Source organism: Fukomys damarensis, unplaced genomic scaffold (assembly GCF_012274545.1).
Source record: "Fukomys damarensis isolate Sample0158 unplaced genomic scaffold, DMR_v1.0_HiC HiC_scaffold_19, whole genome shotgun sequence".
Classification (NCBI taxonomy): Eukaryota; Metazoa; Chordata; class Mammalia; order Rodentia; family Bathyergidae; genus Fukomys; species Fukomys damarensis.
This window is the reverse complement of record NW_022900931.1, coordinates 50387594-50403074: the sequence shown is the minus strand read 5'-3', so window position 1 is coordinate 50403074 and position 15481 is coordinate 50387594. Positions and strand designations below refer to the sequence as shown.

General features: G+C 37.6%; 1 protein-coding gene across 1 annotated transcript in view; it reads right to left on the bottom strand.

Annotated features, from left to right (window-relative positions):
• Fcrl5 (Fc receptor like 5) overlaps positions 1-15481 on the bottom strand; it is a 36726-nt gene that overhangs the window by 10140 nt on the left and 11105 nt on the right. The window contains exons 9-10 of the mRNA XM_019210118.2: positions 14092-14370; positions 2344-2622 (exon numbers count right to left, since the gene is read on the bottom strand). Coding sequence (XP_019065663.1) covers positions 2344-2622; positions 14092-14370 — 558 coding nt within the window. The remainder of the gene's footprint in view (positions 1-2343; positions 2623-14091; positions 14371-15481) is intronic.

Sequence of the window (15481 nt, the reverse complement as noted above, 5' to 3'; positions counted from 1 at the left end):
ACATAGAGTTAAAACATTGATGGCTAATACAAAACAAAAACCAAACGTGGTGCTTTGGGTTGCTTAACACTGGAACTGGTTCTAGTATGGATTATTCAGAAGGAGTTTCCTCATGAAGTCACATTCGAAATTTCCAACAAAGAAAGAAATGATGAGTTTATAAGTCAGGTAGACAACATGTGTAAAGAGCCTGAGTTGAAAAGAATACTGGCATATTTGAGTTATTGGATCAAGAGCAGAGTATCACAAAGAGAAATGTCCAAAGAGTGCCATGAAATAGGAAGCTAAAACACTAGGAAAGGGCTTCGCAGGCCATTTTGATCCTTGTTCACCAAGCAATGTGAAAACCAAGCGATGTGAACCTCAGAGTTCAAAATAGAATACAGTGAGACAGAAGTGGCATGGAAGAGTTTAGTGGCATGCAGTGGCTGAAATGATGGATCTCACTAGGATAGTGGTGGTAGAGAGAGATAGAGAAGATTGAAGAAACATCTATGAAGTAGAATAAATATGGCTGGCTATAGGGGTGAGGGAGAGAAATGTCTAGAAAGACTTCTGGATTTCTGCCTTGTGTATCTTGATGAAGGAAGATGTCTTTCACAGAGGTAGAAAACTTGCAAGAGGCATATGTCTGAGAGGAATGTCAGATTTTTACAGATAACTGGGTTAATGAGCTTTTGATAAATGTGAGTGGAAATATGGCACCTGCAGATACCCAGATGGGAGGTCCCCTTTAAAGATAAAAGTGTAGGAATCGCTATTTATAGATAATAAAAGCATTATAAGTGATATGCCCAGGATCATCCGGAGAAATAATATGGTTAAGAGAAGAGGATACATGTCAAAGCTCTGGAAGATGCCAATGTTTAAATATTGTCTATTACTAAAAGAGGCTGTAAAGAAGACTGAAAGGAGTGGCCAGAGAGGAAAGCCAGGAGAAAGTGGAGTCACTGAAGCCACAGAAGGGAAGATTTCAAGAAGAGAAAATGGTAAACAATATGTCATATGTCTGAGAAATTAAATAGGAGGATTGGAAAATGGCCACTTGGCCTACATGCATGGAGGTCAGTGGTGATGTTTGTGAGAAGCATTTTGGTGGGGACTTTCAAAGAACCTAGTAGATTAGAACTAGAAGATAATGCAGAAATGGAGTCAACCTGGGTAGCTGATTTATTCCAGCAGTTTAGCCATAATGAAGCAGTGGGCTGAGTAGAATCAAATGGAGATCAATATATATAGGTACAGGAGAAATGTAGCATGTTAAATGTCAGGGGGAAGAATCCTACAAAGATGTCGAGATCCATGGAAGACAAAGGAATAATTGGCTTTATGAGCCTTCTGAGAAGGATTGAAAGGATATAATCTAGAGAACAGATGAAAATGGTTACTGACAGAGGGAGCAGAATCTTCTGCATACCTAAGAAGGAGAAGAGAAGAGATTATTCAGAGACAACAACTCAATTTGGTTATAGGAGTCAAGGGTGGTATTTTCTGATGGATGAGGTAGTGAGTGGAGATGTTAACGAACTAGAGGTCCTGTTAATATCTGCGAACAACAGTGGAATGAGGAAGCAAACGGATGGATAGGAGGTTGTGGTCAGGTGATAAGTGCTTAGAATTGTCATTTTGGGGATGGAGTAGTGTGTATGTAGACCGGAGTGGCTGACTGAGAGGAAGACAGGCCATGGTATAGATTTTAGAGTCATGAAATGATGGTCAAATATAGACTAGGGAGGAAGACTGTAAGTAAAGTGCTAAAGCCTTCACTGAAAATAAGCATAACTAGGCAGCCATCTCAAGACAAGCGAGACCTGGTAATAGTGCCGAATGGAACAGGGACACACAAAAGGAGAATGATGTTGGAACCTCTTCTAGCAAAGGCTTCTGGGTGAGAACACAACCTGTTCTGCCACAGGGGCAGAAGGTAGGAGATATTTGTGAACCAGTAAGCGAACGTGTTTACATATTGGCAAACAGAAAAGTATAACTAGATCTCTCTGAAACAGAACACACTGAACTTCATAATTTTCTTTTCTACTGATCAGTGTTGACCAGAATGTAGTTTGTGTTTGGAATAGTCTTAATCCTATGTTAGAGGTATTTTTATCACAGTGGTGGAAGAGTTTTGCTATTAAGGAAAAATGCAACTGGTGAAGGGAGGGTGTACAATTCCTGAAAATATAAAATCCAAAACTTGCTGGGGATACTGTGTAACAACAACAGGCCTGTCATGATGTCACATAGCAAAGTGGTTTTGTGAAAACAAGAATTTCAATCTTGCCTACAGAGTATGGTAGGAAGATGGCCTGTCCCTTGTGCTGCTAGATGGAAGGGTCAGTTTACCTTTGACACTGAGTATCTTCGTATTACTGCGCTGGGCCTTCTGAACATTGCTGGCCTCGCAGAGGTAGTTTCCAGAATGCTCTTCAGTGAGAGTAAGTTTAAAGGATGCTCCTCCTCCAGAGGTGGCTTGGCTGCTTCCCAGGATTTCATCCTCATGGTAAAACTGGTACAGGATTGGGGGAGAGCCTCTTTGGGCCTCACAGTGAAGCTCCATCATGTCCCCCACCACAGCCTGGTCTCTGGGCATCCTGAGAGTGAGGATTGGGAGGGACACTGGAACTAGGGGAGGAAATGAATTAGTTGTCACTGGAGCTTTTTTTATTTTTATTAAACACTTCCTCATTTTAAAAAAACTGTAAAATTATATAGAGTAAAAATGAAAAGTTCTATTATTTCTTTTTTTTTACTTTACAGAGATTATTACCTCTCTGAATATTTGTTGATACTTTCTATATCTTTTCTACATATAAATAGACTCACTGATATCAACACATAAATAAACACAAAAAATGAACTGGATCACCTATACTCTCTGGTCTACAAAATACTTTTCCCCTTAGCAACATATCATGGGCATCTTTCTATCCTACTACTTTAAGATATGCTTTATTTAGTTTAAAAACCTACTTCACCAATGTATTATTTAGACACAATAAAGTGCAACTATTTGAAATTTACAACTTGATAATTCTGCATCAATGTTAACTATTTTTTAACCAACTACAAATATTCCATGACATGGATTTACCATAATACATTTAAGCAGTTCTTGATTGATAGATGTTTATGTTGTTGATTTTAAAATTTTGAATAATATTACATAAATAATCCCTTGATATTGTACACTTGTGCATGCATTTCTTGTATGGGGTGTGTGTGTGTGTGTGTGTGTGTGTGTGTGTGTGTGTGAGAGAGAGAGAGAGGGAGCATTTTACTGGGAACTGAACCCAGGGCCTTCACACTGAGCTATATCCCACCCATTTATTATTTTGCAACAGAGTCTGGCTATGTTGTGTAAGTTGCTCAAGCGGGTCTTGAACTTGTGATCCTTTTGCTTCAGCCTCCCAGAGTTCTGGGATACAGGTGGGTACCACCATGCCTACCTTGTGCTTGCATTTCTTAGGATGAAGTCTTAGAATTTCTGGGATGGGTTATATGAGTATTTTAAACAATTATATATAATGACAAATTATTCTTCAAAATAGTTGGTCCAATTGACACTTGCAGTAATGATAAATAGGAGTTTGTCTCTCCATTCCCTGGTTAGTTATATTTATTTTTATTGTTTATTTTCATTCTCTTGTCTTGATACCTACAGTTCTACTTGTGTAATTCAACCATTCTATGCTATTTGGTCCTACAGGCTACTAGTTTGTCTTCCGTGTAATTTCAGTGACTCATTAATGATCAGCTACATCTGAATTATTTATAACATGGAAATTTTGCAGGCCTAGAAGACAGTGATAAGAGCAGTTTCCTAGCATACATGAAGCATTGGGCTTGATCTTCAGCAATGAAAAAAAATAAAATGGAAAATTTAAAGTATGTTTAAATTTTCACAGAATGTACTCCCATTTTCAATTAGCGCATAATAATTGCACATACCTATGGAGTGCAATGCAACATTTCCATAGTGTATGCAATGTGTAATGAACAGATCAAGGCAACTGGCATATCTATCACCTCAGACATTTATCATTTAAGTTTTAAAATTATCAAATTAATTCTTTTATATTGCTCATTACTAAATAATAATAATGAGAGAACAATTGTTCTTTGACTTCCTCTGCTATTTCTGATCAGCTGATTTTTCATCTATTCTGGCATTTTCAGTGTTTATCAAGTGCAATAGGATATTTCAGCAATGTATACAATGTAGAGGAACAGGGTAACTGATATAACTCTTTCTACTTTTTATTATGTAGCTATAGTTTTTACAATTGATTAGCCTTTATTTCTAAACAGGTGGTTTTCAACCCTGCCAGTACCATATATTTTCACTTAAAGATATGCTAAGGACTATTGTTTCTGAGATCCTCATCTGAGACATTCTGAATTTAATTGATCTGAAACAGAGCTTAGTACTTTTATAAAGTCCCCAGGTGGACCTAACCTGAAGTGAGGGTTGAGGATCATGAATCTATAAAGGGTCAGTATTCATTTTTCTATCATTTTCCTCATGTGAGACCTTTATACTGATTCACATCTTGGGCTGCATTGTGTCATGAAGTAATTTTTTTTTCAAGAAGAGTTAATGGGTATTATGTTTCCAGAGCCCTCAAAATTTTGATAATGATTTTTTGATTTGATATACAATTTCAAGTTTTCATTCTTCTCCACAAAATGTAGATCTGGATATCATACCTCTCTTCTTGACACTGACTGCTATGCAAAATCAAAGATTTACTTGATATTTTTCTTTCTCAAATTTCTGCTTCTTTTTTATATGTTCTTTCTCTTTCACACACACAAGCAGAAACACACTTTTTTGTCTTTGAAATTCAATAACCTCATTAAGTTATATCTTCTCATGTGCATAGTCAACTTTACTTTTGGAAAAAAAATAATTATACTTTGTCTTTTTTCCCCTCAATTTGGGTTAGTTATTGTTTGATTTCCATATTATAAATTTTTGTCTTTATTTCTGTGATTTTTCTGCCTAAAATTCTGTATTGTTAAACTGAATTTTCATTCAGTTAACAATTTTCAGAAGTATTTATTCCATTCTTACTGCTTCAAATTCAGATATTATTTCTAAAATATCTTTGTTATTTTTCCCCTGAGCTTTGTTGGATCATTTTTTAGTCTCTTCTTATCTTATTATTTCTTTTTTGAACTTTAATTCCTTTTTGTGCTTTCTAAAATCTATATATTTTTAAATTATATTGGGGATATTCAAAAGAATTTGGTTAATTTTTTCTGTTGCTTTAGAAATTCTTCTCCATAAAAACATTTTGTGGCCAGAGGGCAGTGAGCAGCAGTGTGGACCATAGTGGTGAGGCTGCAGGCAGATCCAGCCATGACCCTCCCCTGACCCAGTGACTTGGTCACACAGGACAAAGCCAAAGGCCCACCCAGAAAAGAGCTGCACTGGAACACAAGCATCAGCAAGAGGGCTGCCCTGATACCATCAGTGAGTGCACACAGATCTGATGAGCAGCAGAGTGGACCAGAGAGATGATGCTTCAGCACATCTAGCTAGGGCTCCACCCTGACACTAGCCACCTGGGCACACAGGCCCAAAACAAAACCCTTCCTGGAAAAGAGCTGCACAGTCACACAATCATCAGCCAGAGGCCCACACAATAACATCAGTAAGTGTGTGAGGACCGTGGCCAGAATCCTGCTCAGATACCAGGGATTGGGGTGCACAGCTCCAAGCCAAGGGCCTTCCCAGACAACAGGCACACAGGGGCCATAGACAGAGGCATACCTAGATACCATCCCAAGTGTGCAGAGGCCCCAGCCAGAAGCCCAATCAGACAATAGGTCTGCTCAGGGATCCAGAAGGCCACCATTCTGAACCCAGAAATTGGTGCACTTGTGAGCAGCAGAGAAAAGGCCACTCAGTGGCATGCTGAGAGTTGAAGACCACTGGGTGAGTAAAAAGTTGCCTCAACAAAGGCACAGTAGGCTGCATCTGTTGAAAGGAGAACACACGTAAACAAATCTCAAAACCAGACTTCCAGATCACCTAAGGCAACACCAAAAGGGAATGAGATGGAACAATCTGATACTCAACCACTTGGACTCCCTGACCTGGCAACAAAAGAGGATCTAGAAAAAATGAAGTCACAAATAATTTCTCAGATAACAACAGAGATTGTGTGCATAGTCCAAGATATGATTAATAAATCTAGAACAGACACAGATAAAAAACAAGAGCTGAGGAATATGATGTAAGCCCAACATAGGAAACAAATGGAATCCATAAAACACATGCAAACAGGTTTCTAGATTAAAAGTTCCACTGAAAGTTTACATAGTGGAATGAGCCAATGTGAAGACAGAATTTCGGATGTAGAAGCTAGGATTGCAATTAGTGAACTGTAAGAGAAAATTTTCTTAAAAATAGGGACCAGAAGAAATCAATCCAGCAGCTGGCACACAATGCAAAGAATAACATAAAACTGATCAGAGTCAATGAAGAAAAAGGAGATGACAGAAAAAACTGTTCACAGAAGTAATGGCAGACAGCACCCCAAGTAGGGGAAAAGAAATTGACATACATATAAAGTGAGGCATATAGGACTCCAACTGGCCATGATTTAAAAAATCTATACCTAGCCACATAATAGTTAAAGATTCCATAAACCCAACAGAAGAACAAAATTCTAAAAGCAGTTAGAGAAAAGAAACAAATCACATACAAAGGAAAGCCCATCAGAATCACAGCAGACTTCTCAACACAAACTCTCAAGGCAAGAGCTTGGAGTGGCATATTTCAAGCCCTAAAGGAAAACAACCTCCAACCTAGACTAACATACCCTGCAACACTAGCTTTCAAAATTGATGGAGAAATAAGATAATTTCATGACAAAGAGCACCTTAGGAACTTCATTAATACAAAACCAGCACTTTAAAACAATATCCTACAAAAAGACAATGAGAATCACAACCCCAAGAAGCCCAGCAGAATGAATCCATCAGGCACAACAAGAAATTCAATGCAAAGGGGGAGAATCCAACAAAAGAAAAAGTCATGAAAAGGATAAGTCATTACATATCAATTATAACTATCAATGTTATGGTCTCAATTCACCAATCAAAAGAAATAGACTGGCAAAATGGGTCAAAAAGCAAGATCAAACAATATGCTGCATACAAGAAACACACTTAATTCAAAAAGAAACACATAGACTGAAAGTTAAAGGGTGGAAAACAATACTCCATGCAACAGGAACCCCCCAGAAAGGCAGTAGTAGCTATCCTCTTTGCAGATCAAGTGGATTTTAAACCAACCCTGATTCAGAGAGACAAAGAAGGACACTACATCCTTGTAAAGGGAACAATCAAAAAGGAATAGATGACATCATAAATATATATGCACCCAACACTATTGAGCCCCACTATATGAAACAAATACTAATAGGCATGGGAAATGAAATAAGCATTAATACATTTGTAGGAAGGGACCTCAACACCCCACTGAGACAGATAGGGCAACTAGACAAAAAATAAACAGCAAAATACTAGAATCAAACTGTTGAACAGATGAACTTAACAGATGTTTATAGAGTGCCCCACCCCACAAAATCAGAATGCACATTCTCTATTGCTGCACATGGTGGCTCTTCAAAATAGACCATATACTCACTCATACAACATGTTTAAGAAAGTTCAAAGAACTGAAGTTATTATACCATCATTAGATGAAATTGAAGATCAGTAGCAAAAGAAACTACAAGAATTTCATAAACACATGGAAATTGAACAGCACACTTCTGAATAACCAATGGATTACAGATGAAATTAAAGAATAAATCTGACAGTTCCTATAATTAAATGACAAATCCAATACAGCATATCAGAATCTATGGGATACAATGACAGCAGTCTTATGAGGGAAATTCATAGCAGTGAATACTCATCTTAGGAAAACAGAATGAGCTCAATTAAACAACCTGATGCTGAACCTGAAGCATCTAGAAATAGAACAGGACAAACCCAGAGCTCATATAAGTGAGGAACTTGTAAAAATCAGAGCCTAAATCAATGCAATGGAGACTAAGAGAACAATACAAAAAAAATCAATGAAGCCAAGAGTCGGTTCTTCGAAAGGATAAACAAAATCAACAAATCCTTAGCCAACTTTATCAAAAAGGAAAGAAAAGGCCCAAAACCACTGAATTAGGAATGAAAAGGGTGAAATTACAACAGACTCAGCAGAAACCCATAGTATAATCAATACCTAATTTGGGAACCTATACACAAATAAGAAAGAAAACACAGAAGAAATGGATAGATTCCTAGATATGTATGAATTACCAAAGTTGAATGAAGATGACCTAAAAATTCTAAACAATCCAATACCAATCAAACAAAATTGAAATAATTAAAAACTTTCCACTAAGAAAAGCCTGGGCCCTGATGGCTACACAGCTGAATTCTACAAGACATTTAGAGAGGAACTACTACCACTCCTGTTAAAACTCTTCAACGAAATTGAAAGGAAAGCAATACTCCCACATTCATTCCTGGAAGTAATAATCATCTTGATCCCCAAAGCAGAGAAAGATCCAACGGAAAAAGAGAACCAGAGGCCAATCTCACTAATGAAGATAGATGCAAAAATCCTTAATAAGATACTGCCAAATAGAACACATAAGATCATCAAGATCAAACAACTTGACCAAGTGAAATTTATCTCAGGGATGTAGGGATGGTTCAACATGTGCAAATCAATAAATGTAATACACTATTTAATAGAGCCAAGGAAAAAAGCCATATGAGCATCTCAATAAATGCAGAAAAAGCATTCAACAAAATCCAACATTCATTTATGATAAAACCTACAAAATATTGGAATAGATGGTCTCTACCTCAATCTGATAAAAGCCATCTATGAAAAACCAGCAGCTAATATCATATTAAATGGTCAAAAAGTGAAATCTTTCACACTAAAATCAGGAACAAGACAAGGGTATCCACTATCACCACTCCTGTTCAATACAGTTTTGGAAACAGCCACAGCAATTAGACAAGTGAAAGAAATAAAAGGAATAAAGATAGGAAAGGAAGAAGTCAAATTGTCATTATTTGCAAACAACATGATACTCTATTTACAAGACCCCAACAACTCCATGAAAAGTCTTCTAGACTTAATAACCAACTTCAGTAAAGTAGATAGATACAAAATCAACACACAAAAATCAATAGCTTTCCTGTACACAACAAAAGACTCACCAAGAGAATGGGGCAAACAATTCCTTTCACAATAGCATCCAAAAAAACTGAAATACCTAGGAATCAACCTAATGAAAGAAATCAAAGACATCTATTCTGAAAACTATGGGACTCTAAAGAAAGAGATCAAAGATGATATCAGAAAATGGAAAGACATCCCTTGCTCCTGGGTAGGAAGAATCAACACAGTGAACATGGCCATACTTCCAAAACTGCTCTATAGATTCAGTGCAATCCCAACTGAAATTCCAGCAGCATACTTCACAAACCTTGAGAAAGCAATCCAAAATTTCATTTGGAACAAGAAGAGACCTAGAATAGCAAAAGCAGTTTTAGACAATAAATGCAAAGTAGAGGGCAGCACAACCCCCAACTTCAAACTATTCTACAATGCTACTGTGATATAAACAGCATGGTACCAGCAAAGAATTGTCCCAGCAAAGAATGGTACCAGATCTGAGGACCAATGGAACAGATTAGAAGATTCATAAACAATTCCAGATACAATCACTCACTTCATCTTGGACAAAGGAGCCAAACACCATCACCAGAGATAAGATAGCCTCTTTAATAAATGATGCTGGAAAAACTGAGTTTCAACTTGCCAAGGATTAAAACTAAACCTATATCTCTCACCATGCACTAAACTAAAATTGAAATGGCTTAAATGTCTAAATATTAAAACAGAAACACTAAACTGGCTGGAAGAGAGGTTAGGCAGAACTCTGGAAGATATTGGTGTAGGAAAATATTTTATGAACAAAACCTCAGTTGCCTGTGAACTAGCACAAACAATCAACAAGTGGGATATCTTCTTATTAAAAAGCTTCTGCATAGCAAGAGAAACAACCAACAGTGTCAAGAGACAACCCACAATGTGGGAAAAAAATTTCACCAGCTGTTCCTCAGACAAGGGCTACAATCTAGAGTATGTGAAGAATTTTCAAAAATCAAACCTCCCAGATTTAAAGAGGCAGTCCAAAAATGGGCACCTGAAATGAACAGATATTTCTTAAAGAAGTAGAAATAGCAAATAAACATATGAAAAAATGTTCAGTTTAACATCACTGGTCATTCAAGAGATGAAAATGAATACAACACTGAGATTCCACCTCACCCCGGAATGAATGCCTTCTATCAGGAAATCAACCCGCAATAAATGCTGGTGGGGATGTGGGGAAAAGGAACACTGCTCCTGTGCTGGTAGGAGTGTAGACTGATGCAACCACTGTGGAAATCAGAATGGAGAAACCTCAAAGGCTAGGATTAAAAGTCCCATTTGACCCAGCTATTCCCCTGCTGTGTATCTTCCCCAAAGAATTAAAAGAATCATATCATGGTTATATATATATATGCACCAATGTTCATAGCAGCATAGTTTGTAATAGCTAAAACTTGGAAGCAGCCCAATTTCCCATCAACTGGAGACCGGATAAAGAAAATGTGTTTATTTTTAATAAAATGGAGTACTACTCAGCAATAAAGAATGAAAAATTAGAGCCTTTTATAGCTAAATGGATGCACATTGAGGTGAGACTCTTAAGTGAAATAAATATTACACATGAGTAAATACTGAATAGTTTTTATTGTGTGAGAAACTGAAAGTATAAATCAGGACTAAAAGGTATAATATATAAGGTGAAATTAGAAGAAAAGGTGAAAAGGGGAAGAGGATGTAAAGCATAGGGGAAAGAAAGAAAGGAATTGAATTAATATGAGAAAAGGAAAAATGGAAACAAAGTCTATGTAGATAGGGAGGGGTGAAGGGGTTGATGGGAGGGCAGGGGAATGAGAAAAAAAATAAGAATGAAGATAGATTATGTAAAGGTACAAATTTCCAATGATGAATGTTATTATATTGTATACCTAAAATGTACAATACAATTAATTTTAAAAAGAGTTTTAAAAACATTATGTGGCCTTCCTTTACACACACACATATATATTTACTTTTAACTCACAATAGCAATGGGCATAAATATGAAGTATAGTGTGATATTTCAGAACACGTATGTAATGTTTAATGATCAGATCAGGATAATTTGTTTATCCATCATCTCAAACATTTATCACTTATTTGTGTTTGGAACATGCAGCATCCTTTGTACTAGCTGTTTTGAAATATCAATTGTCAATTATTGTTTTCCCACTAAGATGCTATAGAACCCTACAAATTATTCCTCCTATCCACCTGCACCCCTGTACCTATTATCCTCTCTTCATCCTCCCACCCCACCTAATGTCTTGCTTGTCTTTTTTTGCTTTTTTAATCTATTCTTTTTATGTCTTGGCCAAATAAAATAATTATATTAAACTAAACAGTTCTGTACAGCAAAGAAAACAATTAACAGAGTGAAAATAAAACCCAAAGAATGGGAGAACATATTTGCAAAATGTTCATCTGAGAAAGGTTTAATCTATAGAATTCATAAATAACTCAACAGAATACAATAAAATAATCAAATTAAAATAGGTAAATGACTTCAACAGACATTTTTCAAAAGAAGATATATAAATGACTAATCAGTATATGAAAAATGCTCAACATTACTAAAAATCAGGGAAAAAAATCAAAACAGTGAGGTAGCATCTCATTGCAGTTATACTAGCTGTTATCAAAGAGAAAAAATAACAAATGCTAGTGAAGATTATGAATAAAAAAGGAAATTCTCATGCGCTGTTGGTGGAAATGTAAACTAGTACAGGCTTTGTAGAAAACAGTATGGAGACTCTTCCAAAAATTAAAAATAGAACTACATGATCCACCAATTTCACCACTAGTTATATATCCAAAGGACAGAAAATCAGTATAAGGAAAGTTCCCTTTATAATTTCAAATGCATTTATGCAAAGACACCTAATTGGAGCATTTTTTTCAGCACTGAAGATTAAACCCAGGGCCTTCACACTGAGACACATCTTCAGTTCTTTTCTTGCTCTTGCTAAGTCCCTAAATTGCCCAGGTTAGGCATGAATTTGTGATACTCCTGTCTCAGTCTCCCAAAGTGCTGGGATTATGGGCATGTGTGGCTTATGACTCATTTCTTGGTGAATAAAATCATATTCAAGTTTGCCTGAGAATACTGCTTGTGAGCATGTGTTTCAGTGACCTCATGGCTGTGGATAAGCTCAAAAGTTTATTTATCAGGACATAATTTCCATGAAGTTTCTCTATGTCCTCTGTTTGGATCACATTCCTTCAAATAAAGGAGATTATTTTGCCAGAAAATCTTCATGGCTCACTGTGAAGTTTCTCAGCTTCCAGAAACTCTGTTTGCTAATTTAGTATTTAATTTGCCCACTCATTCCCCTTTTAGGATCTTCCTGAAAGAGTGAAAGGCATTATATTACAGTGATACATGCACACCTAGGTTCACAGCAACATAATTCATAATAGCTCAATCTCAGAAGGTCGGTGTGTCCATCAGCAAATAAATGGATAAAGCAAATGTGCTATTTACACACAGTGGAGTAGTACTTTGCCATAGAGAAGGAAAAATTTGAGTCATTTGTAGGAAAGTGGACATACATTGAAACCGTAATGTTAAGTGAGATAAATCAGACACACAAACTTTAATTATGCATAGTTTCTCTTATGTGAGAAACTCACAATATAAACAAAGAGCAAAATAACAGGTAGATAAGAGGAAGTAAGCAGATAGGTCTTTTTCAAATGGGGATGAAAAAATAATTGAGATCTGTTGTCTGCATGCAACAACTCCCCACAAGGACGGTAATCATTATGTACTGCAAACATGAACTAATAAAAAATAAAAATTGGAAAAAAGAGATTTGATTTATTTCTGCTCACTTGAAATATAGGAAGCTGCAAAGATCGGTCTTTTCTTCTTCCTTAGCTCTTCATCTCACCTCAAAGCCCCGCTAGATTACAGATGCTGCCTCGAGACCTGGCCCAGGCCACCCTGGGAGTAGACGCCAGGGTAGGGGACTCTCTTGCTTTTGAGAAAAACACTACATTCAGAGGGGTCTGATTTCTTTTTCCATGAATCTAGCTGATGTGACTTTCTTGTTTTCCTTACTTCCGAAATAGTCTTAAGATAAATCTCCACCCAGCCAGGACACCCAGGCCTCTATTTTCTTGTGATATAAAACAATCTGACACACCAGACTCAAAGACTTTTCGATCTTACCATTCTTCTCAGAAAAGAAAATTGCACTTTCACACTCTAGGAAACAAAGATCTGAGTGTAAACAAAAGCAATTTTCCCCCTCAAGTGACACCTTTTGAATGGTCACAGGTATAACCAGGATTATACACACGATTCAGACATCTTAAATCATTCTTCAATAAACATTTAAAAATATCATGCAATAAAATTATACTTGTTTTAATAGTATAGAAGGCAACAAATCATGAAAGACACAAAACCCGAGGAGTGGGTTTCTGAGGAGCATTTCCCTCCTCTCCTCTAACATTCAGGCCTCCCCAGACCTCCTGGGAGAATTGGAACACTGAGGACTCTGGGGAGAACTCACTGTCCTGCTCGGAATTTGTCTGTTTTACTATATTGTAGCTAGGTTAATTTGCAAGGGTTAATGTGGAAATAAATGGCACTTCTGTGTATCAGGAGAAATAGGCTTAGGGACTGAATAAACAAAAAATAAACATGTTTAGCAAAATCAGGGGATTCTGCTATACAATGAGTTGGGTCATGGCTGCATGAATCCTGTGGCCTACAGACAGCAAGGTATCTAAAACGGGAGCAATGAAAATGTTGTGTTCATGGGGGCAGAATGTGGAAGGTAGGAGCAGACTTCTGATGGGGTTGGTAAGAGAAGGGTCTGGCTGGTCAAGGGTAGAAGAAAGAATCCGGGTCTTACCAATGACAGAGAGACTCATGGTCTCACTGCGCCGAGGGCCAAAGCCGTTGTCCGCTGTGCAGTAGTAGTTCCCAGAGTGCTCTGCGGTCAGAGAGAAGCTGAAGGAGGCTCCAACTCCAGGAGGGACTTTTCTGCTGTTCAGGAAGATGTCCTCATGATAAAACCGGTACAGGACAGGGAGAGAACCTCTGTGGGCTTCACAGTGTAGTGTTAGGACATCTCCTTCTATAGTCTGGGCTTCAGTGGTGTGGAGGGTGAGGACCGGCTGGGACACTGGAACTGAGGGAGAGAAAGTGAGGCAAAAGTCGCTCTTGCCCCTTAGCACAGGTTTTAATCTGTTACCAATGCCATTGCCCAGGCCCCAATCTCCACCGACCTCAGGGAAGCCCAGCAACCTGCCAGACTTCTCTCACCATCTCTTTCCTGTCCTTCTCTGATCTTTCCCCGGCTGCTCTTTTCCGCTTAGGTCTCTCCCTCTCTCCCTGGTGTCTTCTCTGTGAGGTGATTGTTTCCCTTTTGCCCACAGGGAAGAAGTCCTTTTGCTGCCACCAGGCCCACACCCTTGCTGCACGAGCTCCTTCATTTTTCCCTGTGCCCTGTGACCATGGAACAACTTTTCCTCATGTCACCCTAAATAACACCCTGAGAAAGTGATATCTATATTTACACATTTAGTTGCTGGACATACGAAGCTATTTTTTGTGCCAATTTACTTGCAGTTACCTCTGTGTAAAATTGTAGTCCTGGTGGGATCTTTTGTTCTTGTCCTCAGACACATATGCATGAGATCCACTCCTTCATAATCTCCTGGCTTTAATTATTTACTTTGTTAGGGCTTGACAAAATGACTCCATTTTTATTCTGAAAACTTTCACTTCTGCCTACCTAGAGTGGGCTCTCCTCTATCTTAAGACCCTGTGCAAACCTGCCTCTGACCTGGATATAAAATATTTGCCTCTATTATTTTCCTCTAAATATTTTTTGGGTTGTGTACTCCTTACCACATTAGGAAACAAGAAGACAATGCAATAGCAACCTTGCTTGCACTTAATCTTTTCCATGGTGTCTTTTCCCTCTTTTTCTATGGACAGATTTCTGGGAAAAGTGCCCTACCTTTATGGGCTCCTCTTCTTTAACTCACCTGCATTTTATATCTAATGTAACTTGGTCATTACCCCAACCAATCTACTGAAATTGATATTTCTTGTTCACGAATATAATCATGATAAGGCTATAACAAAAGATACTGATTAGGGAGGAGGGGGTGAAGGGAGGGCAGAGGTAAGGGGAAAAAAATGAGAATCAAGACTTGCCATGTAAAGGTACATGATCCCAACAATGAATGTAACTGTACTGTATCCCTAAATGTACCAATAAACTCAATAAACAA